The sequence below is a fragment of the Onychostoma macrolepis genome, chromosome 05 (assembly GCF_012432095.1).
Source record: "Onychostoma macrolepis isolate SWU-2019 chromosome 05, ASM1243209v1, whole genome shotgun sequence".
Classification (NCBI taxonomy): domain Eukaryota; kingdom Metazoa; phylum Chordata; class Actinopteri; order Cypriniformes; family Cyprinidae; genus Onychostoma; species Onychostoma macrolepis.
In genome coordinates this window covers 6,688,980-6,710,642 of record NC_081159.1, presented here as the reverse complement: position 1 = coordinate 6,710,642, position 21,663 = coordinate 6,688,980, and the positions used below count along the sequence as shown (strand labels likewise).

General features: G+C 36.8%; 2 protein-coding genes across 5 annotated transcripts in view; one reads left to right on the top strand and one right to left on the bottom strand.

The window, feature by feature from the left end:
* Positions 1–16,662, top strand: part of rxrab (retinoid x receptor, alpha b) — a 62,863-nt gene extending 46,201 nt beyond the window's left edge. Inside the window, exons 4-11 of one of the 2 annotated variants that reach the window (XM_058777542.1) lie at positions 556–706; positions 1,266–1,445; positions 3,450–3,613; positions 7,453–7,582; positions 8,259–8,391; positions 12,449–12,540; positions 13,490–13,595; positions 14,407–16,662. In XM_058777542.1, the coding sequence (XP_058633525.1) occupies positions 556–706; positions 1,266–1,445; positions 3,450–3,613; positions 7,453–7,582; positions 8,259–8,391; positions 12,449–12,540; positions 13,490–13,595; positions 14,407–14,554 (1,104 nt within the window). In that variant the 3' untranslated portion in view covers positions 14,555–16,662. Of the gene's footprint in view, positions 1–555; positions 707–1,265; positions 1,446–3,449; positions 3,614–7,452; positions 7,583–8,258; positions 8,392–11,838; positions 12,015–12,448; positions 12,541–13,489; positions 13,596–14,406 lie in introns of those variants that run through there. The other variant, XM_058777543.1, reaches the window with a different exon arrangement.
* A 199-nt stretch (positions 16,663–16,861) lies between these two features.
* Positions 16,862–21,663, bottom strand: part of LOC131541651 (WD repeat-containing protein 5-like) — a 6,722-nt gene continuing 1,920 nt past the window's right edge. Inside the window, exons 4-14 of one of the 3 annotated variants that reach the window (XM_058777545.1) lie at positions 21,524–21,597; positions 19,910–19,999; positions 19,726–19,815; positions 19,531–19,614; positions 19,390–19,445; positions 19,086–19,132; positions 18,792–18,867; positions 18,629–18,662; positions 17,829–17,903; positions 17,638–17,725; positions 16,863–17,547 (exon numbers count right to left, since the gene is read on the bottom strand). In XM_058777545.1, coding sequence (XP_058633528.1) covers positions 17,447–17,547; positions 17,638–17,725; positions 17,829–17,903; positions 18,629–18,662; positions 18,792–18,867; positions 19,086–19,132; positions 19,390–19,445; positions 19,531–19,614; positions 19,726–19,815; positions 19,910–19,999; positions 21,524–21,597 — 815 coding nt within the window. In that variant the 3' untranslated portion in view covers positions 16,863–17,446. Of the gene's footprint in view, positions 17,548–17,637; positions 17,726–17,828; positions 17,904–18,628; positions 18,663–18,791; positions 18,868–19,085; positions 19,133–19,389; positions 19,446–19,530; positions 19,615–19,725; positions 19,816–19,909; positions 20,000–21,523; positions 21,598–21,663 lie in introns of all 3 variants that reach the window. The other 2 variants (XM_058777544.1, XM_058777547.1) reach the window with 2 other exon arrangements.

The following is a 21,663-nucleotide window of genomic DNA, read 5'->3' as shown; positions in this document are numbered from 1 at the left end:
ATGTTTGGGGTCAGAAAGTTTTTTTTTTTTTTCTATTTCAAACAAATGCTGGCCTTTTGTAGTTTCTATTCATCAAAACATCCTTAAAAAAAAACTTTCACGGTTTCCACAAAAATACTAAGGTGCTGTTTTCAACACTGATAATAAGAAGAATTGTTTCATGAGCAGCAAATCAGCATATTAGAATGATTTCACGTGACACTGAAGACACTGAATAGCTGCTGAAAATTCAGCTTCGCCATCACAAGTGAATTACAGTTTATCATATTAAAACAGAAAACAAAAATTGATGAGCATTAGAGACTTCTTGTTTAAAATATTTAAAAAATCAAACCAGCCCCAAACTTTTGAACAGTAGCGTATGCAAAAAATCTGGAATTTGTCTTTTTATGTCATATATAAATTATGAGAGTTACACAATCACAGTGTGTTTGATTACAGGCAGTAATGATCTAAGGGAATGTGATACTCCCATTTCTAACAGTCCATTAATTCAGTTATTAACTTCATAATGGTTTGTTATCTTTTTTTATTTTTTATTTTTTATTTTTTTAGCTCAGCTCACCCATGAATGCAGTCAGTAGTTCAGAGGACATTAAACCCCCTCTGGGTCTGAACGGGGTGATGAAGGTCCCAGCGCAGCCCACAGGCACATGCCTCTCCCTCATTAAACACATCTGTGCCATTTGCGGAGACCGTTCATCAGGTGACACACACACACACACACACACACACACACACATTGGAACACACATACCTAGATGATTTAAAAATAATAATAATAATAATACTCTATGTAGTTTCTGTATGTTACTACAGAACAAAATAGCTAAATTATCACAATAACCTATGAGAAGCATTACTTTATAATAATAAATAAATAATAAGAAGTATTTATATTTCCCATCTACTTACCAAAGGAAAAAAAAATAAACCACATAAAATATTAATTTGACTGAAAATAGTATAGCATTAGTTTATTATATGAGAAGAAAGAGCCCACAGATTGATATAAGATGAACAACCATACACAATACTGTATAACCACAGAATGCTCAAACTGACCAATCAGAATCAAGTATTCCAGAGAGCTGTTGAACTTGTTAAACTGCAGTCATGAAATTGGACTATATATTCATAGTCTACTACTTCTTTCAGAGTAGTGTGTGACAAAAACAGATGTGGTGCTGTTGAATTATTGATATTAAATGCCAATTAAAGATAACCCTGCTGGGAAGAATACTAAAGCATGTGTCTGCTGGCAGGTAAACACTACGGGGTGTACAGCTGTGAGGGCTGTAAGGGCTTCTTCAAGAGAACGGTGAGAAAGGATTTGACGTACACTTGCCGAGACAACAAGGACTGTCTAATTGACAAACGCCAACGCAACCGCTGCCAGTACTGCCGTTATCAGAAGTGCTTAGCCATGGGAATGAAGAGAGAAGGTGTGTTGTTTCTTTCTTTTAGTGATTGAGCACATTTACATGCACACGCCAATACCAAATAATATCAGAATTCTGATTATGGATCGGTCATTAATTCATTAACATGAACAAACAGAGCAAATATTCAAGTGTTTTGACATTATCTTATTCTGAATATCTAATGTTCATTTTTCTCTGCCTATGTCCAAATTAAAAGTAATCATCAACGCTTTGAGACACAGGCAGTTTTGAAAAGTAACACATTTTTGGAGGCGACAGATTCTTTTTAAAGAAATAAACATGAATCAATTCACAGTACAGATGGTTGAAAGCACTAATGACCTACCATTTGCAGTTCATTGCGCTCCTGTGTGCTGTTGTCAAGAAAATGAAGGAGACTGATTAATGTGTTGATTCAATTACACATTTTAAAGTCTAGAATCATCTAAAAGTAATTACATTAAATTGCAAGAGATTGTATTTCCACTGTTTCCACCAGAAAATACTGGAAATAGAATATACATGTTTTCATTTAGAATATTCCAGCAGCTGGGAAGAATGTAAACTATTTATTTATTTCTAGAATATAATTTACACTTAAACATTTAGCAGATACTTTTATCCAAAGCAACTTACAAATAATACTCATAATACTATGAGTTCATAATACTATCCCTCATGTTCTGTTTTTTTTTTTTTATTGGGGTCCCAGTCAATGATGCAAGTGTGAAATATAAATTTTTAAAAACCTGTCTCTTCAAACTCTTTTAATATGTTCTTCTGACCTAGTTAAGGCCAGAAAATATTAAAGCTTTATGCATGCGCATTTCAGAAATAAGACTAATATTGATTCTAGTAATATGGTTTCCATCCAGGCACCACAAAATAACACACTGTAAAAAAATTATAATAATAATGCACAAGTAGAAAACACAGTACACAACCAGCAGCTGTGTATACACCAGTAAAACAAGTTTAGCATGTAGAAATTGATATATTCATTATTTATATCTAACATGTTGCATTAATGGAGGACAGTTGTTTCCAAGTTCTTTATTTTGTGCTATCAATTTAGTTTGTAATCTGTTCTCAAAAGAGCAGAAAAAAGTCATGAAGAATAAGCCCGATATGAATATGTTAGGTCTATTTTTCAAGCTATTAAAATAGTCTAGAGAACAAGGCTAGACCCCCTATACTGAGGCCTCTGAGAAAGAGGTAACCTGACACACTTCTCCCCCACGAGTCACTCTCTCTGTCTTTCTGTTTCTGAGGACAATAAAGCTAAAATAATTTCCTTGTGCCTCTCTCCTCACCTCTCAGTAACTCCTGGAGTAAAGCTTTATCCTTCAGCTGACCTCCACGGCTCCCACTCAAGAATTCCCCTCATGATCTGCTAGCGGTTTCTGTCGAACAGAAAGAGAGTCATAAAACAAGGCTTTTTACAGACAGAAGGGAAAGCTGAAAAGTTCCACAGCCTGACGGCAAGGCAGACGGGGCTCATTTCCACCAGGTCCAGACCACAGTAGACCGACTATGTGGTTTAGACTTGGCTCCCCCTCTGAACCAGGCCAAACATGCACACAGTATATGCTGTGTACACAACTCACTAAAATTCATGTACACACACACACAGACCAATACATTGTCAACCTGAGTAACCAATCATTTGACCGAGGGACGGTTTTATGGCCCGTGACTTTGTCCGTAGACTGAATAGAAGCGCTGGATTGCACCCAAATACAATATACATATTTTAAAGAGCCGAATACATATTACTAATAACGTCACTACAAACGTAGACTGACCTCCTCAACTTGCAGTCCTCTGAAGTCAGTGAATAATGGTCTGGATGCACATGCAGCTCGATGAAAAACAGCCTGAGCTGTTTTTGTGGAAACGTGTAGATTAAGAGCAAACCAAAAGCAGCTGTGTGTTATTGTGCGCAAGGTCACGGTTTTGTTTGTGTATGTAACTGTACGTATCACACATGTGAGCCGTTCTAATTTTGTTCCTGCACGTGTGCAGCTGTTCAGGAGGAGCGGCAGCGGGCGAAGGAGCGGAGCGAGAGTGAGTTCGGCAGCTGTGCCAACGAGGACATGCCCGTGGAGAAGATTCTGGAAGCCGAACTGGCAGTGGAACCAAAGACGGAGACCTACGTGGAGGCCAACCTGAGTGCGCCTGCCAATTCTGTAAGCCAATCTCTCCCTCTAAATCACACTCGGTGACATTCAACTTATGGAGAACATTTGGCTCATCTGAAATGTGCTGTTTCAGAGTTACACTTCACAATTGCTCCTCAGTGAGCGAGCCGGGTTTGATCGTTTTCTGAATGTCAAGTCTGAAGAAAGGTTCCAGCCTGCCTGCAGATGTACAAAAAGACAGGTTTAAGAGTTTTGCAGCTGTCCAAGAAAGAGTCAGATGCAGATTTGAGTATTTCTGTTTGTGAATAAGAAGGGCTATTTTTACAGTCCCACTCCCAGTGGATGGATTCGGCTGCATAGCAGTGCACTTTGACATTAAAGGCCTCTATACAGACCCCTGGAGAGGGGACATACTGCAGAAGAAGCACATTGTCATGTCACTAGATAAGAGCTTCAGCCATTAAGCATGTCAGTTAGACACACGGAGGCTAGCGCTGTGTGTATATTTATGCCTTGTGCACATTTGTCCTCTGTTTTGTGCAGCTGTAAGCTCTAAATCAGGTAGAGGTCAGGGAGAAAGAGGCATATGCTTTGTCTTCCCTACTTTGTATTTTCAGATTGTTTGTTTCCCCCACAGTTGTTTTTTTAATGGCTGTTTGTGCGTTTGTCCTTGAGCCCTGGGGAAGGTCCTGGTACATGAATAGGGCTCTAATGAATTTGAGTTCCTCTTGGGCTGATTGGAGAACTGTTAAGACATGACGATCTGAACTGAAAGATGTGTAGATTAAGAGACTTTCAAGAAAGATGTTTATCTTCTTCTCGTTATGATATTTCAGTCTGTGGGTGATATGAACTCATGATAAAGAAGTGCTTTTAAAGGGATAGTTCACTTAAAAATGAAATTCTGTTATCATTTACTCACTCTCATGTCGTTTCTAACGTGTATGACTTTTTTTTTTTCTGCTGAACACAAATAAAGATATTTTAAAGGGGTCATCGGATGCAAAATTGACTTTTGCGTGTTGTTTGAACATAAATGTGTGTTGGCAGTGTGTGTACACATCCACCCTATAATGATAATAATCCACCCAGTGTTTTTTTTATAATTCACATAAATCTTGACCCCTCATATCTCATATCAAGCCAATCTCAAGATTCTTGGCAGAGTGACGTTGTTCTGCACAGGCCCCTCCCACGATTGTTGATTGACCCTGGCGTTTTTCCTTAGACCCGCCCTGAGTGAGCTGTCATCAGTCCGCCATTGTTTCGACGCCGGAGGAGATGGAGATAAGAATGTCTCCTAAGCGATTGAGGTGTTTTGTTGTTGGATGTAATAATGAACATGGCAATTGTCATTTACTCCCGACATCTGAGCCGCTGAAGACGCAGTGGATTACGTTTATTTTTGAAGGGAATGCACCCCCGATCTACCTAAATGCATCTATGTTTGCGCAAATCATTCATGATCCAGCCTCACCTACAGAAGAAGTGAGTATTAAGGTTTTTTATGAATCTTTGCAAATTGCCTTTCCTAACAATGTGCTTGTTAGCAAGTTTCGCAGTATGGCCCGTCACCCCGAGGAAGAGAGGGGCGGGGTGAGCAGAGCTCATTAGCATTTAAAGAGACATGCAACAAAACGAGTTGCTGTGAAAAGAGCTGTTTTGACAAGGGAAAAGGGGTGTTGTTTTACACTACCATTGAGAAATTTTAATGTTATGTATGTTATAGAATTTTCATTAAGAATCATATCAACCTTTGGAAAATGGGCATCCGATGACCCCTTTAAGTTCTATCATGACAACTCTCAGAAGATTTTATCCTGCTAATGGATATGACAATGTTAATATATTTGATCTTGGCAGAATTAGTGCTTTCCTACGCTGTTGCTGCTGAATTTCTGCTGCTGTTGGTTATTGCTGTTGTTGTAGATTATTGCTGCTGCTGCAAAGCAAATACAGGCACTGGCTACTGCCAATACATACGCTGATACAGTGCTGTGAGTATTTAACACACACACAAAATAACCCGTAGCAGATCTATACAGGTGGAGCTGGGGAAGGTGGAGGGTTTCAGAAGAACTATAAAAGCCAGATATTTAAATGTAAAGCAGCAAGCTACTCATCAGTGCTGTTTCTAATACTGAGACTGTCTAACTGTTTCCCCTCCTAATCTCATCCATATCGCTATAAAATATAGCATTCTGTGTAGAATTCAAATGGGCCTGATACATTTTATGATCTGCACAACTCGCGCGCATGTGTACTATATAGTGCACTACATGCCATTCACCATACAGAGAGTGCTAATTCTGTGAACAATTGACCAATTTCAGCTTCAGTGTGTATTTATAGTATATGGGGCAGGACGCTTCAGATTCTAGAGAGCATTTGATTGGACAGAAAGTTTGATGAGCTTATAAAGCTTATAGATGACTTTAAGACTAACATATTCATACTAAAAGCCAATAAACTTCCATTTTGATTTCATGGGGACTTTAAGTATAATGTGTTAAAGTATATTATTTCTGTTATATGTGCTCTTTGTAAAAGAGTGATAAAGTCTACTTTTCCACAAGGGTATGTTACTACTAAAATAAAAGCGCTTTTCGCTCTGGGTGGATGATGATGATGATGTTTCAGTGATGATGTGATTTCAGGATCCTACTGGGACAGAATTTGCTCCATGACAACAGCAGAACAGGCTGCTGGTTCATGAGTGCTTGTTCTGATTGATTCTGGGCTGGACAGTTTGGGTTACTCAAGCAGAAGGAACGGCTTTTAGAGAGCAAGAGTTAAACCGAAAATAAAAATATTCCATTAGGGGCAAATGACAGGAATGATTTCCACAAGACTTCCCACAAGATATCTGCTCATTTTCCACTCACATCACTGAGTTTGACAGCCGAGTTTCTCTTGGTGATATCTATGCTGAATGCAAATAACATGAAGTAACATGTCATTTTGTTATTATTCCAGGCAGCATTGTTTGTTATTGTCTCTCATTAAAAGTTTTATATGTCCAAAAGCATATTTGTGTAGAAATACACTACTGCTCAAAAGTTTGGGGTTAAAAGATTGTTGTGTAATGTGTTTGAAATAATTTTCTTATGCTTACCAAAGCTGCATTTATTTGGTTAAAAATACAGTAAAACAATAATATTATGGAATATTACTACATTTAAAATAAATGTTTTGCGTTTAAATATATTTTAAAGTTTAATTTATTCCAGTGATGGCAAAGCTGGATGTTAAAAACAGCTTTTTCTTGATATTCTGATGAATAAAAAGTTGAAAAGAACAGCATTTATTTAAAATAGAAAATGTATTTGCTGTCACTTTTGATCAATTTAATACATCCTTTCTGAATGAAAGTATTAATTTCTTTAAAAAAAAAATATAAGTGCTTAAATAATATGTTTGTTAACCAATACAATGGCTTCCCCTTTCTCACAAAAGTTGTTACATTTTAATGAAAATTTACAACAACTAACTTTCTTATTTCTTTACAATATTGTATACTATGAGAGATTAAGTATCACATTTTTCTAAGAAATTTCTCCTAAATGAAATGAATGTGGATAGCATAATTTAGTTTAATTTGAGAAATGTTTGTTTGTTCATATAGAGGCTTTCTGCATATGCTGGTATCTTGGCATTATGAGACATAGCTGATATCTTTTCTGAAATTAGGAGATCGCTAGGGTCTTTTTCCAAGGAGAAAATCGGAGAATAAGGAGACAAAAGCAAAAGTTTGCTCTCCGTTAGCTGTCTAGAAGAAACAGCTGACAAAAGAGGACTTGTTTGTATTTTTTTTTTCTTTTGTGTATATCCATGAAAGCTATATAGCCAAAGAGTTCACCCCGCTTTCTCTTTCTCTTTCTCTCCAGCCTAACGACCCTGTAACAAACATCTGCCAAGCAGCTGACAAGCAACTCTTTACCTTAGTGGAGTGGGCCAAGCGGATACCTCACTTTTCTGATCTCCCGCTGGACGATCAAGTCATCCTCCTGAGAGCAGGTGCGTCACTAAAAAAAACACAGACCACTTTTGTTTGAGTCCTGCAGACATCAGCCTGATGTGACCCATGTGCTTTACATCTAGTCTTCCAGCGATGGAGTTACAGCTCAAAACAGCATCAACTAATGAAATGATTATGTTTACGGTTATGTGACATTATAGTCTATTCCAGAAGCATTTATATGGTTTCAGAGATACATTTGATCCAGCCTCGGGCCACAGCATCGATTAAAGAAGGAATTCCATCTCATTATCTTGGAGTGAGAGTCCTTATTCTGTTAAGGATGATGGCTTCAGCATAGACAGAGGGAGAATAAGAGGCTGGATTGTTCTCGCCGTTCACATGTTGCATTTATTTCATTAGGCTGTAGGTTGCCTGAGGACAATCAAACTCTATTCAGTGCATTTTATTCAGAGCCTCTGAAATGGGATCGCAGCGTATGAAACTGTGACGACGTATTAAACGACTTGTAATGTCCTCATTAAAACTCAATATTGTTTAAGAAAATACAACTTACAGTAAGTTGATATTGATCTAGAAGAGTAAACAAACGCAACAGACAAAGCCACCACGTGCATACAAACAGATACAGATACACGTTGCTCTCTTTCCTGTTACCTTTGTTTGTTTGTTCGGTTATCAATGTGCTTTTGTGCTTCTGTCCTCTGTTGCTAGGGTGGAATGAACTCCTGATCGCCTCTTTTTCACATCGTTCTATAGCTGTGAAAGATGGGATATTATTAGCCACAGGCCTTCACGTCCATAGAAACAGTGCACACACTGCCGGTGTGGGAGCCATCTTTGACAGGTTAGTAAGTGTTAAGAGTTTTCAGAGAAAAAGCCTGAGTTTGTATGAATATCTTTTTTCTGAGGAACACAAAAGGTGATTTTCTGAAGAGTATCTTGGCTGTTCTTTTTACTGGAATGAAAGTAAATGGGGAGAGGGACTGTCAGTGTTACAAATGACAAAAATACCATATTAAGGCTCCAAAAAGTAAACAAGTAAAAGTATCAGAGGTAAAAAATTCCATTCGTTTTCTTCCTAGGGGAACTGATTTTTAACTACAGTGGGGCAAAAAAGTATTTAGTCAGCCACCAATTGTGCAAGTTCTCCCACTTAAAAAGAAAACTTATATCATAGGTATACCTCAACTATGAGAGACAAAATGAGAAAAAGAAATCCAGAAAATCACATTGTAGGATTTTTAAAGAATTAATTGGTAAATTCCTCGGTAAAATAAGTATTTGGTCACCTACAAACAAGCAAGATGTCTGGCTCTCACAGACCTGTAACAACTTCTTTAAGAGGCTCCTCTGTCCTCCACTCTTTACCTGTATTAATGGCATCTGTTTGAACTCGTTATCAGTATAAAAGACACCTGTCCAAAACCTCAAACAGTCCAACTCCAAACTCCACCATGACCAAGACCAAAGATCTGGCAAAGGACACCAGAAACAAAATTGTAGACCTGCACCAGGCTGGGAAGACTGAATCTGCAATAGCTAAGCAGCTTGGTGTGAAGAAATCAACTGTGGGAGCAATTATTAGAAAATGGAAGACATACAAGACCACTGATAATCTCCCTCGATCTGGGGCTCCACGCAAGATCTCACCCGTGGGGTCAAAATGATCACAAGAACTGTGAGCAAAATCCCAGAACCACGGGGGACCTAGTGAATGACCTGCAGAGAGCTGGGACCAAAGTAACAAAGGCTACCATCAGTAACACACTGCACCGCCAGGGACTCAAATCCTGCAGTGCCAGACGTGTCCCCCTGCTTAAGCCAGTACATGTCCGGCCCGTCTGAAGTTTGCTAGAGAGCATTTGGATGATCCAGAAGAGGATTGGGAGAATGTCATATGGTCAGATGAAACCAAAATAGAACTTTTTGGTAAAAACTCAAAGAATGCTGAGTTGCATCCAAAGAACACCATACCTACTGTGAAGCATGGGGGTGGAAACATCATGCTTTGGGGCTGTTTTTCTGCAAAGGGACCAGGACGACTGATCCGTGTAAACGAAAGAATGAATGGGGCCATGTATCGTGAGATTTTGAGTGAAAACCTCCTTCCATCAGCAAGGGCATTGAAGATGAAACGTGGCTGGGTCTTTCAGCATGACAATGATCCCAAACACACCACCCGGGCAACGAAGGAATGGCTTCGTAAGAAGCATTTCAAGGTCCTGGAGTGGCCTAGCCAGTCTCCAGATCTCAACCCCATCGAAAATGTTTGGAGGGAGTTGAAAGTCCGTGTTGCCCACCGACAGCCCCAAAACATTATTGCTCTAGAGGAGATCTGCATGGAGGAATGGGCCAAAATACCAGCAACAGTGTGTGAAAACCTTGTGAAGACTTGCAGAAAACGTTTGACCTCTGTCATTGCCAACAAAGGATATATAACAAAGTATTGAGATGAAATTTTGTTATTGACCATAATTTGCAAATAAATTCTTTAAAAATCCTACAATGTGATTTTCTGGATTTTTTTTTCTCATTTTTGTCTCTCATAGTTGAGGTATACCTATCATGAAAATTACAGGCCTCTCTCATCTTTTTAAGTGGGAGAACTTGCACAATTGGTGGCTGACTAAATACTTTTTTGCCCCACTGTATAACTTGTAAACCGTTTAAGACAGACTGGATGTGAGCTACGAGGTTGTTAACCGATCGCATATGCTTTTCTTGAAGCCATTAGTTGATTTTATTTCAACATTTTAAATAATTGTGTTTCACAGCTGAATTCCTGTTATAAAACTATATATTACCTACATTACCCATGATTTTGTAGAGAAACCTCCATAAATCAGAGAACCGAAACAAGCAAATTGCACCAAAAATATCAGTTTACATTTCCAAACATTCATTTTGTAATAATCCAGTGAGATTTTTGTTTGCACAAGGATTGTATTTATCAGTTAACTTCTATTAACTCAATTAAATCAACATTTTGTGTGACCATCCTTTGCGTTTAAAGCGGCTTTTGTCCTAGGTGCACTTGCACATAGTTTCTCAAGTAGCTTTGTAGGTAGGTTTCTCGAAGCATCTTGGAGACGTTGCCACAGTTCTTCTGGATTTAGTCTGTCTCAGTTTCTTCATGTCATTCCCAGTGTTGGGGGTAACGCATTACAAGTAATGCAAGTTACGTAATCAGATTACTTTTTTCCAAGTAACTAGTAAAGTAACGCATTACTTTTTAATTTACAAGAAAATATCTGAATTACTTTTAAAAAAATGTAACACCAGTTACTTTGTTTTCCCATTTATTGACTGACAAGTCTCCTGTCCCCATGTTGGGAGAAATCGGAAGTGCAGAGGCGTTGTATGATGTTACTGTAGTTCTAGACTAAATGTGAATGTGCATTAATTCATCTCGCTCGCAAAAAAAAAACAAAAACAGATTTAGTATTCATCAAAATGAATTAAAACATTGAAATGCAAACTCAGAATATGACGCAAACCTGCAATAAATAAATGTTAAATGACACAAATGTGTCTAATCCCATTTTATTAACCAATGTCTTTGCTGCTGACCTTTGATGATCCAGTTCAACCATACTAATAAGCAAAAATGACTTTAGATAAACTAACAATTGCGCTTCATTGTGTTGAACCTTCTTCTCCTGCGTTCTACTGTACAGACGTGAATTTACTTTTCCTCGTGAAAGGGCTTTTACATTTGCTATAAATAGAACTTCTTATATTAAAAACAATCAATCCCTGCTTATATTTAAAAAGTAACGCGAAAGTAACGCAAAAGTAACGTAACGCATTACTTTCCATAAAAAGTAACTAAGTTACGCAGTGAGTTACTTTTTTTGGGAGTAACGCAATATTGTAATGCATTACTTTTAAAAGTAACTTTCCCCAACACTGGTCATTCCAGACAGACTGGATGATGATGAGATCAGACCTCTGTGTGGAGCTCTGGCTGCTGTCAGACTCATTGTGCAAACAAATTATTACAATTAATGGCAAAATGAATGTTTGGAAATGTAAACTATTATTACCTACTGCCACACTACAGCAAAAGATAGAAGTAACTTTCTGTCTTTTTCACACACAAAACTTTTTTTAAGGGCTTTATAAGATGTGGATTATAGTGTGTGAGTGTTATTAATAACTTTTATGATACTTTCATGATACTTCCCTTTGTCATTTTGGGGCTTGATAGCTCCAGACCCCCATTCACTTTAATTATATGGAAAAGAGCAGCCAAAACATACTCCTAAACATCTGCTTTTGTGTTCCACAGAAAAGAGAAGTCATACAGGTTTGGAACGACATAACTGATGATCGAATTTTCACTTTGGGTGAACTATCCTTACTAAATTCAATGTCAGCATTCAGTTTATGGAGGGTATGGTCTTGTGATCTTCTAGGAGACCCTTCAGTGTCCTCATGGTACACCGTGTGGAAGATTTGTGACAGCCGTAGGTCATGCACACATGAATTTTTGAAAATAACCTCCATAATGATATTAGACGCTGCATCATGCAAGTGTCCTCCACATCTTACTCTTGATTGATGTCATTTTTACATTAAGCCATATGGCAGTTTTATGTAGCGCTGTGATAATGTTTCACTGGCGGTGTGAGATATGCTGGTGTCCTCACTAATGAAATATATGCTGCCCGGTCCATCGGCAGTAGAGATGAATGTGTCTTATAAGACATAATGACTTTGATTTTCAAGGCGATATGAAAACTAAATATAAAGGAGGAGCGTTGACTCACTGGGCATGTTTAATATGTTGCAGAATATTTCCTGACATTTTTAGGGGTATATTGGAGAAAATGAATTTGCAATTAATCAGCTTGGTCGTGTTGCCTGTGAACGTAAAGATTTTTGCCCTTTTTTTACAGAGTGCTGACGGAGCTTGTGTCAAAGATGAGAGACATGCAAATGGACAAGACTGAACTTGGATGCCTGCGGGCCATTGTTCTGTTCAATCCAGGTACAGTAATGTATACTTAGACAAACACATGTGCACACAGCACTCTTATGCAAGTGCGTTTAAAATGCCACTTCAGTTTGATTAACCTACCTTGCTATTTGTTTTGGCAAATTCCTAAAAAATGTGTTGGAACGAAGCCAGAAAGAGTAAATGAGATTCCTATGACTTTAAACTGCAGTATAGTGAGCTTATAGAAAGCAGTATCATACTTAAAAATAAAAATAAAACAATAAATCAATGAAACGTTATGACAACATCATGTGATCTCAATGTCAAAATAGTCATTTTGGTGTGTAAAAATGTTGGCAGTCCAGTCAGATAATGAGTATAGAAAAAGAGAAAGTTAAAAATCACAGTCGATTTTCCATTTGATCATACTGGAAACTATACTGAAAGCTGAGTTCAAAGGCATTGCATAGAGATACACTATATGGACAAAAGTATTGGGTCACCCCCTTCTAATGAACAGGTTTGACTACTTTAGTAATTTCCATGAGTACAAATCTTAATGTTAAAGCATATAATGATATTCTAGGGAATTGTGTGCTTCTAATTTTATAGCAACAGTTTGGACAGGACCCTTTTCTATTCTAACATGACAATGCCTCTGTGTATAAGGCAAGATTCAAAAAGAAATGATTGATTGAGTCAGTGTGAAAGAATTTGACTGGTCTGCAGAAAGCCAAGTCCTAATCCCAGCTGAACACCTCTGGTGTGACTTTAAATGCAAACCTTCAGCCAAAAACTCGTCACCAAACACCAACTATACACATGAGCTGGACATAAGTATCGGGACACCCCCTTCTTTAAAACAGAAAAAGGCACTTCCAAAACTGTGGCAACAAAGATGGAAACATAATTCATGTATTTAAAAACTGTATTTCCATCTCTGTCTCTATCTGCCCATGTTCATTCTTTAATCCACCTTTTGTGTTTTATCAACTCTTAGATTCAAAAGGACTGTCTAATCCATCAGAGGTGGAGGCATTAAGGGAAAGAGTGTATGCATCTCTAGAGGCCTACTGTAAACACAAATATCCTGATCAGCCTGGAAGGTACACACACACACACACACACACACACACTTTTCTTTCACCTCACGTCTGTTTATGTATCCTTAATTATTTCACTTGCATATGAAAATGAAAGTAATGGCACAAAACAAAATGAATGCTACAGAGATTTAACAGAGGTCTACCTGGATTCACAGTGAACATGAGATATTTTTCAATTTCATTTGAAGTCAGCAACATTTACAACCCATTTTCGTACACATAGTAAAAGTCAGTTTTGCCTACAGTAAATACACGTTTATTAGATCTCTTTTACACTACCGTTCAGACTCTTTAAAGACGCTCTTCAGAGACGCTCATTAAAGCTGCATTTATTTGATTAAAATACAGAAAAAACGTTGATTGAGAAATGTTATATTGATTTTAGGTATTTGTTTTCTAATTTAATATTTTAAAATATAATTTATTCTTGTGATTGCGAAGCTTCATTTTCAGCATCCATTACGCCAATCTATGCCAGCGTCACACGATCCTTTAGAAATCATTCTGATATGCTGATTTGCTGCTCCAAAAACATTTTGTGGAAACTTTGATACATTTTTCCAGGATTCTTTGATTAGCATAAAGTTCAAAAGAACAGTATTTATTTGAAACAGAAATGTAACATTGTAACATTATAAATGTCTGTACTGTCACTTTTAATCAACATCATGTTTCCTTGCTGAATACAAGTATTAATTTCTTTTAAAAAAACTTACTGACCTCAAACTTTATTATTATATAAAAAAAAAAAAACTGCTGAAGTATTACACTGTGCTCATCCAAACACTGACATCCATTGTTTCACGGACAGATTTGCCAAGCTGTTACTGCGTCTGCCTGCCCTGCGGTCCATCGGCCTGAAGTGTCTTGAACATCTCTTCTTTTTCAAGTTAATCGGAGACACACCCATCGACACTTTCCTAATGGAAATGCTCGAAGCGCCACACCAAATGACATAAGGGAATGATTTTATTTCTGACAATGGGTGCAGCTCATGTACAGAACACTACAGGAGGCCACAGGACACATCTCTGATCTCACAGGAGAGGACTGAACTCAAGAGTAATTCTACCTTGGCGTTTCATCAGAAACATTGCGCAATCCACAAAATACTGTGTAACCGTTCATTACGGAATAACACGTAGGATGGATTAAGTGAGTTTTTTTCTGGTTTGCATGCACGTTTGGGAAGTCTCACGGAGTTCTGGAGTTTTTGGTTTCTCATTTCTTCTGCCTTACAGAGGTCTACCTCTGCTTTTGTACACAGCCAAACCGCCTCATCTCTGAACTCCCAATCATTTTGCTGTGAATTTTCAGATTTCATGAGAGGAAACAAAATACCTCATATGCACTTCTTCATGCAGCTGTCCTTAAAAAACACATTACTGTATCTACCATTGAAACAGTGAACAGGACCACAGTAAAAAAAAATTCCCCCCCAGGCACTTAGAAATTGCTTCTTTAAGCGGTATTGTTATACGTCAGGATTCTTCAAGTCCATCTCCATGAGGAAGAAACTGCACGCAGTTTGGCTTCAAGTCCTTTTCTTTTTGGAAGATATATGGGCTCATGAATAACAGAATGGTCTAAAAAGAATGAAAAGCAGGTGTACTCCTGGCTGAACTCGCGCTGGATGAAAATACAATGATTCATTGTTAGAATTGTGTAAAAAAAAAAAATAATAATAATAATAATTATTGAAGATTTTTCATGATGTTTTGCCTGTATAATTCAGCATAAACATGTATCAAGTATTTCCAAAGATTTTCAATAATGTTTATATATATATATATATATATATATATATGTATGTATGTATATAATCTGATAATTCCCAGCAAGTGGGTGTTTGTGATTTGAAAATATGCAAGGAGTTAAAGGAATCCAGATGATAGTCTGGCCTCAGGGAATTGCAAGGTTTGGGAAGTGCCATGCCTGTCCCCTATTGGAAAAGTTGTGACATTGCAGCTGTACTCATTTGCTATTACATGAAGTTGGGTTTTACTATTTTACCATTTGCTATTACAACAGTTGGGTTTTTACAGAATGCTTGGCAAACATTGCAAAATAGCCTCAGGTTGATTCAAATGCAATTATTTTTTTTTGGTTCTGTTGTGCAGTCTTATCTGTGTAATAAGGAAGAAACTGTAATAACAATAGATTTCGTAACATTTGTATTGACGCATCAAACCTCAATTGCAGATTGAGCCAATCTGAACCACTGTTTTCATGATGACGATTAATTTTAATAACTATTATTGGAATTCGGGAAGTTGTCAGTAGCAGACATAGTGCAAAAGACCTACTGATTTAGACGACACATTCTCCCAAATGATAACCCCAGGCCTCACAGCACATGAGTATTCAGTCTGATATACACATAAACAGCATATACTGTCTATGTGATTGTTATACACAACCTGAAGTTCTAGTGGTCATGTTTGTAAGCTTCGACCAGGGTGAAATTTGAATCGGTGTCAGGGAAGATCAGTGGATCTTTTGTTTGTTCTGTCATTGGACATCTTTGGCCTTTCATTACTCCAAAACCAGCATATTTAGAATGTGCAGACAAGAACTAAAGACCCCTTTGCTGAGGTATAGACAAAACACAGACATTGTAAGCGCTCTTAGATTCACACTGTGTCAAACAGGGTGTGTTAAACCATCAGGAGTCGGGCACATTTGATCTGATATCAGCTACAATCCTGATGTGCCACTATCAGACATCTGTAATATTTCCCTGTGAGACATCAATTCATCACAGGACATGTCAGCAAAACACGAAAGAGATGCATTTTAAGAGAATGATCTATTTTTGTACAAAGTGTAATTTTTTTCTCTACGTCATTATTTTGTCTGTTCTATATTGTACACATTGTTGGTGTAAATATTCATTTTTAAGTGGAGCCGTGCCCTCAAACCTGGACTGAGAGAAAGGTTAACGTGCAAAGGCTTCTCTGTTTCTCTGCCATTTGTTTTCATGGTACCCTCACCTGAGAACTGAGGACGGTGTATTGTGTATTGTCCTATTATATTATGTCTGTTCAAAGGACTATTAAATTTCAAATTGTAAAAAAGACTGTTATATTATCTTCAGCAAACAAAAGAACTATTTGAGTTATGAATAAATGGTGTTATACAAGATATCAGATACACACACACACACACACATTATATATATATATATATTAAATAAGATTAACATTTTCATAAAGCAGAATATTGCTGCAATAACATTTATATAGATTTCCATATTCCCCCCAAAAAAAAAGAAAAAAAAAAAGGAAACGTTATGGAAATTTACCTACTGCTCCAATGGACCAAATCCATGAATACAAATTTATGCCTTCAAATTCAAAGCTTAAATATTGGAAAATAATGTTTAGAAACAATTTAAGGATCCTAAGCACATTGGTAATTCACGGATCAATATTAATGATTGCAAAATACTAAACGAAAAGCAAAAAAAGACAATCATTTGATGGCAAAAAAGACCTGAAAATTCTCTTGCTTAAAAACATTTATAAATCCATTTTTGGTATGTCTACCATAAGCACACCCATATTTACCCATCCAGATCAATAAAACAACTGAATCCATGATTTGATAGAAAACATTTGTTCTTCAGTAATAAATTAAAATGAACTGAAAACATTACAGTAGATCATTAGAGTATATTAAGGGGAAAAAGGCTCGAGTGAGATTGTCCCTATTCTGAGCAGACAGGACCTGCCCATCTCTCAGATAATAACCCTGCGCTAAGAGCCATCAAACCATTATAAAAGACAGACACTACTGGAAGTCGTCATTCTGAAGTTTCTACTAAAGCCTCTGAAGTGCAGTGCTTTAACTTAACAATCACTTTTCCACAGTTTGATGGTTTTGTCGTTCTCCAGGGCTGCAGAGGCAATGATGTTCTCTGTAGGGTGACAAGCTGTCGAGATCACTACATCTAAGGACAAAAATACATCATACTTATGTTAACAAAATCAAAGAGACTGCCGTGTGTTTGAGTCTGGGAGGTGTAGCAAATGTCACATACCTGTGTGCCCTTGCAACTTCTGAACAATTTCTTTGGTCTGCAAGTTCCAGATATACACCATGTTGTCTTCAGAGCCTGAGACGATCCACTGAATGAGAGCAAAACAGATTCAGGTTATTTAATAACTGGTCGAAGTAACTATATACCTATGTATTAAAACAGATACTTCGACAAAGTCCTACTGAGCCTACCTTTCCTCCAGTCACAGAAAAATTGGCAAACACACAATACTTTTCATTCTGATGTCCAGTATATGTCTTGAGACACTAAAAAAACAAAAAAAACAAAACAGGAAAGCTCAGTTAAAGCATGAACATTACCTACACACATTAACTTAATATTTCATAGACTTGTATTGTTTATATACAACTAATTATAAATACTTTAACATAACCCAAACAAAAACAACAACAACAAAACCTTTACATTAAAAAACACTTTATTTTTACACAGTTTTTACAAGGGAGGACACCCCCAAAATGAGGTTTTGTCAGATTTATTTCACTTCTGGGTACAAATTCATCCACCAAAATATGATTAAGTAGGTACACACAAATTTTTTGAATATATTGGATGCATCTAGAATACATCTAATGAACTTCCATTGTTAGTGATATTTTTTAATCACCTAACCTGACCACTAGTCCTATACATAACCGAAACCTGTTCAAAACACTACATTTAAACATAATAAACATGATTTGATTGATTTATAAGCCGTTTTAACTAGTGAGGTCTGGCAGACTAGTTGGTGTTCGTTTCACTAGGTTTCACTATATTAGGGCATTTCTGAATAGCGAGGACATTTGCGACTTAAAGTATGATCAAACCTATATAAATAAACATATACTAGCATAACCAAAATAATCACAAATGAGTTAACATATATAATACCAATATAAAATTTATACTATTAATTGTACTGCATTAAGAAAAAAATGTTTGATCAATATTATTAGCAGTCAAAATTTATGGTAGTTCAATGACATACCTTTCCCTTGCTGTAGTCCCAGAGCTTTAATGTACTGTGAGAAAAAAAAAGAAAAAAAAAAGCATTATTTGCATTGTTGGCAGTTTTTCCAAACTTAATATTGTCTCAGAAACTGCACTGAATGGAAAAAATAAACAGTCACTAGGGGGATGAGTTCACTTACTTGTCCAGTGTCGCAGCTAGAATGTATTTTCCATTTGGAGAAAACTTCACAAATGAGACAGGAGGGTTGTCATCATCTGGAAATAAAACAGAGCAGTTCACCATCAACACACTCTCCTAATTTGCATTTAAATAGGCTACATTTATCCAAATTATGCAGCACACACCATCCTGCCATCTGGCACCACAACAAAACTCAAGATTTAAGACTGAAACTCCAACTATTATAAGAAAACTTGATATCATGCTTTCCAGCTTCTCTAGTACATACAGTAAAGAGAAAACAGTCACATACCTATAAGAGTTCTCAGGCATTGTCCTGACGCAGAGTCCCACAGTCGGCTGAAATACAGATCATAGCTTTAAGAAAAGGTCTTAAAGTCTCATAAGTGAATGGATGCTGACTTAAAGGTGCTGCAAGTAAATGTTTAGTAGTAAAATACAAAACAAAAAAAATGTCTCTTCTAACTGACAGATTTCACTGAAATACATATCCAATCACAGAATGCGCTATGCCACTCTATCTTTTATGTTTTTGGGTTTGTCATCATTCACAGCTAGCAAAAAGCACTTTTAATAGATGGCACTACTCAACTTACCATAAACCATCATAGCTACTGGATACTATTAGAGATCCGTCTCTGTTGAAGTGAACCTGGAAACATTACATTAAACCGACATCAACAAAATCTGCATGCAAACTAACAAAAAAACTAACAAATTTAGTATTTGATGTTTACCGCTGAGACGGGGTCCGAGTGAGCTGGCAGGGTCTTCAGACACTTGCCAGTTTTGACATCCCAAATCCGTACGCTCTCATCAAACTATCAACATGAACCACATCACTTGATCATTAAATGACTTATGAGTACAAACACGGTCTCATATTTATTTTTATTCATTTAAAAAAATTATTAATCTGTTTGTTTGCTTACAGATCCAGAAACAACAAGGTTCGACTGTGGGTTGAAGTTACAACAGAAGACGTAGTTGCTATGGCCTTTCAGTGTCTTCAGACATTTTCCCTTCAAAAGCATGACAGAGAATTAGGGTACAAAACTCAGAAACTGATATGGATGGCACCTACAGCATCAGATACAATTATTTGATAAGTTTTACCGAACTCATATCCCAGATCTTCAGTGATTTGTCATCGGATGCAGACACCAAAAGATTTGAATCTGAAGACCAGGCCACATCTGATATTCCCTGCAATTACATGAGTTGTAAAAGACATCACAGTATGATTAACTTCTGGAACAAGAAGATTCTTAAGACTTTTTATACAATAGCATCTCTTTGATACATCTAGAATACATTTACAGATTGAGTCTTTACATGGTTAATTCACCCAAAAGTAAAATTCTGTCATAATTTACAGACCATGATGTCTTGCCAAACCCATAGAACATTTATCTTCAAAACAAAAATAATCATATTTTTTTTTTAAATAAAACTGTCCATCCACAGAAACATTCTGTGCATGTAAAGTCCATTTCACCAAAACATTTACACTTTAAAAAGTTCATAAACACATTGTAACAGTAATTAATAGAAAGTAAACAATTGTTTTATATGATATTTAATTTTGAGTGTTATTTACATATAACATTGATCAACAAACATACATAGAACTCATCAACTAGGGTCCATGGCAGCTCAACAGTATTATCTTACTTTACAATGTCTTTATGAACTTTTTTAAGCATGAAAGTTGGTGGAATGTATTTTCAATGGAGGGACAGAAATGTCTCAGGTTTCATAAAAATGTCTTAGTTTGTGTTTTGAAGATAAACAAGCTACAAAATGCAGCGGCTAGAGTCCTTACCAGGTCAAGAAAATATGATCATATTACCCCAATTTTACAGTCTCTGCACTGGCTACCTATTAAGTTCCATATCCGTTACAAAATATTACTACTTGCCTATAAGGCCTTTAATGCTTTAATGTCTTCTATCACGCTACAATCCATCCTGCTCCCTAAGGTCGCAAAACTCTGGACTTTTGGTAGTACCTAGGATAGCAAAGTCCACTAAAGGAGGTAGAGCTTTTTCACATCTGGCTCCCAAACTCTGAAACAGCATTCCTGATAGCATTCGGGGTTCAGACACACTCTCTCTGTATAAATCTAGATTAAAGACACCTCTCTTTAGCCAAGCATTCACATAATGCATCTCATAATCTTGTACTGCAGTTATATCTGATCAAATGCACATTATTATTCTTTAGCTTGGGATGAACAAATCATTTTTCTTGGTTGAAACAGCAGCTACGCTAATTATGTATCTATTTGTTTCTCTGTTTCTGCCACTAGGAATTACACAAGCTTCAGTCTGGATCCAGAACACCTGACAAGAGATGATGCCAACCCTGAAACAACATACAGAACTGTACCAAATTTTGCTAGAAGTTTGATTGCAACATACAATCATTGCTGTTAATAGTGTTCATCGTCTGCTTGATTACGTCATTAACTGATTTTTACTGTACATTTCTGCAATATGTACATCAACTTGACAGTCACCACTGATAAACTACTACGAAATATAAATATGTAAAGCTGCTTTGCAATGATTTGTATTGTGAAAAGTCCTATACAAATAAACTTGAATTGAATTGAACCAATGCCTTTTTTTTGACGCAAATTAATGACAGAATTTTCATTTTCCTGTAAATTTTCAGCAAATGTTCATTTTTGGCTGAACTATTCCTTCAACTTAGATTGAAACTCACAAGTTTATGTCCTGCAAGACTCTTCTCAAATTTTCCATCAAAAGCGCCCCATATTTTGATGAGCTTGTCTGCCGCTGAAAATGAGATTGTCATTTCAAAATCTTCAGACATTGGTTTGCTTTCTGTAGATTTTTAGATTA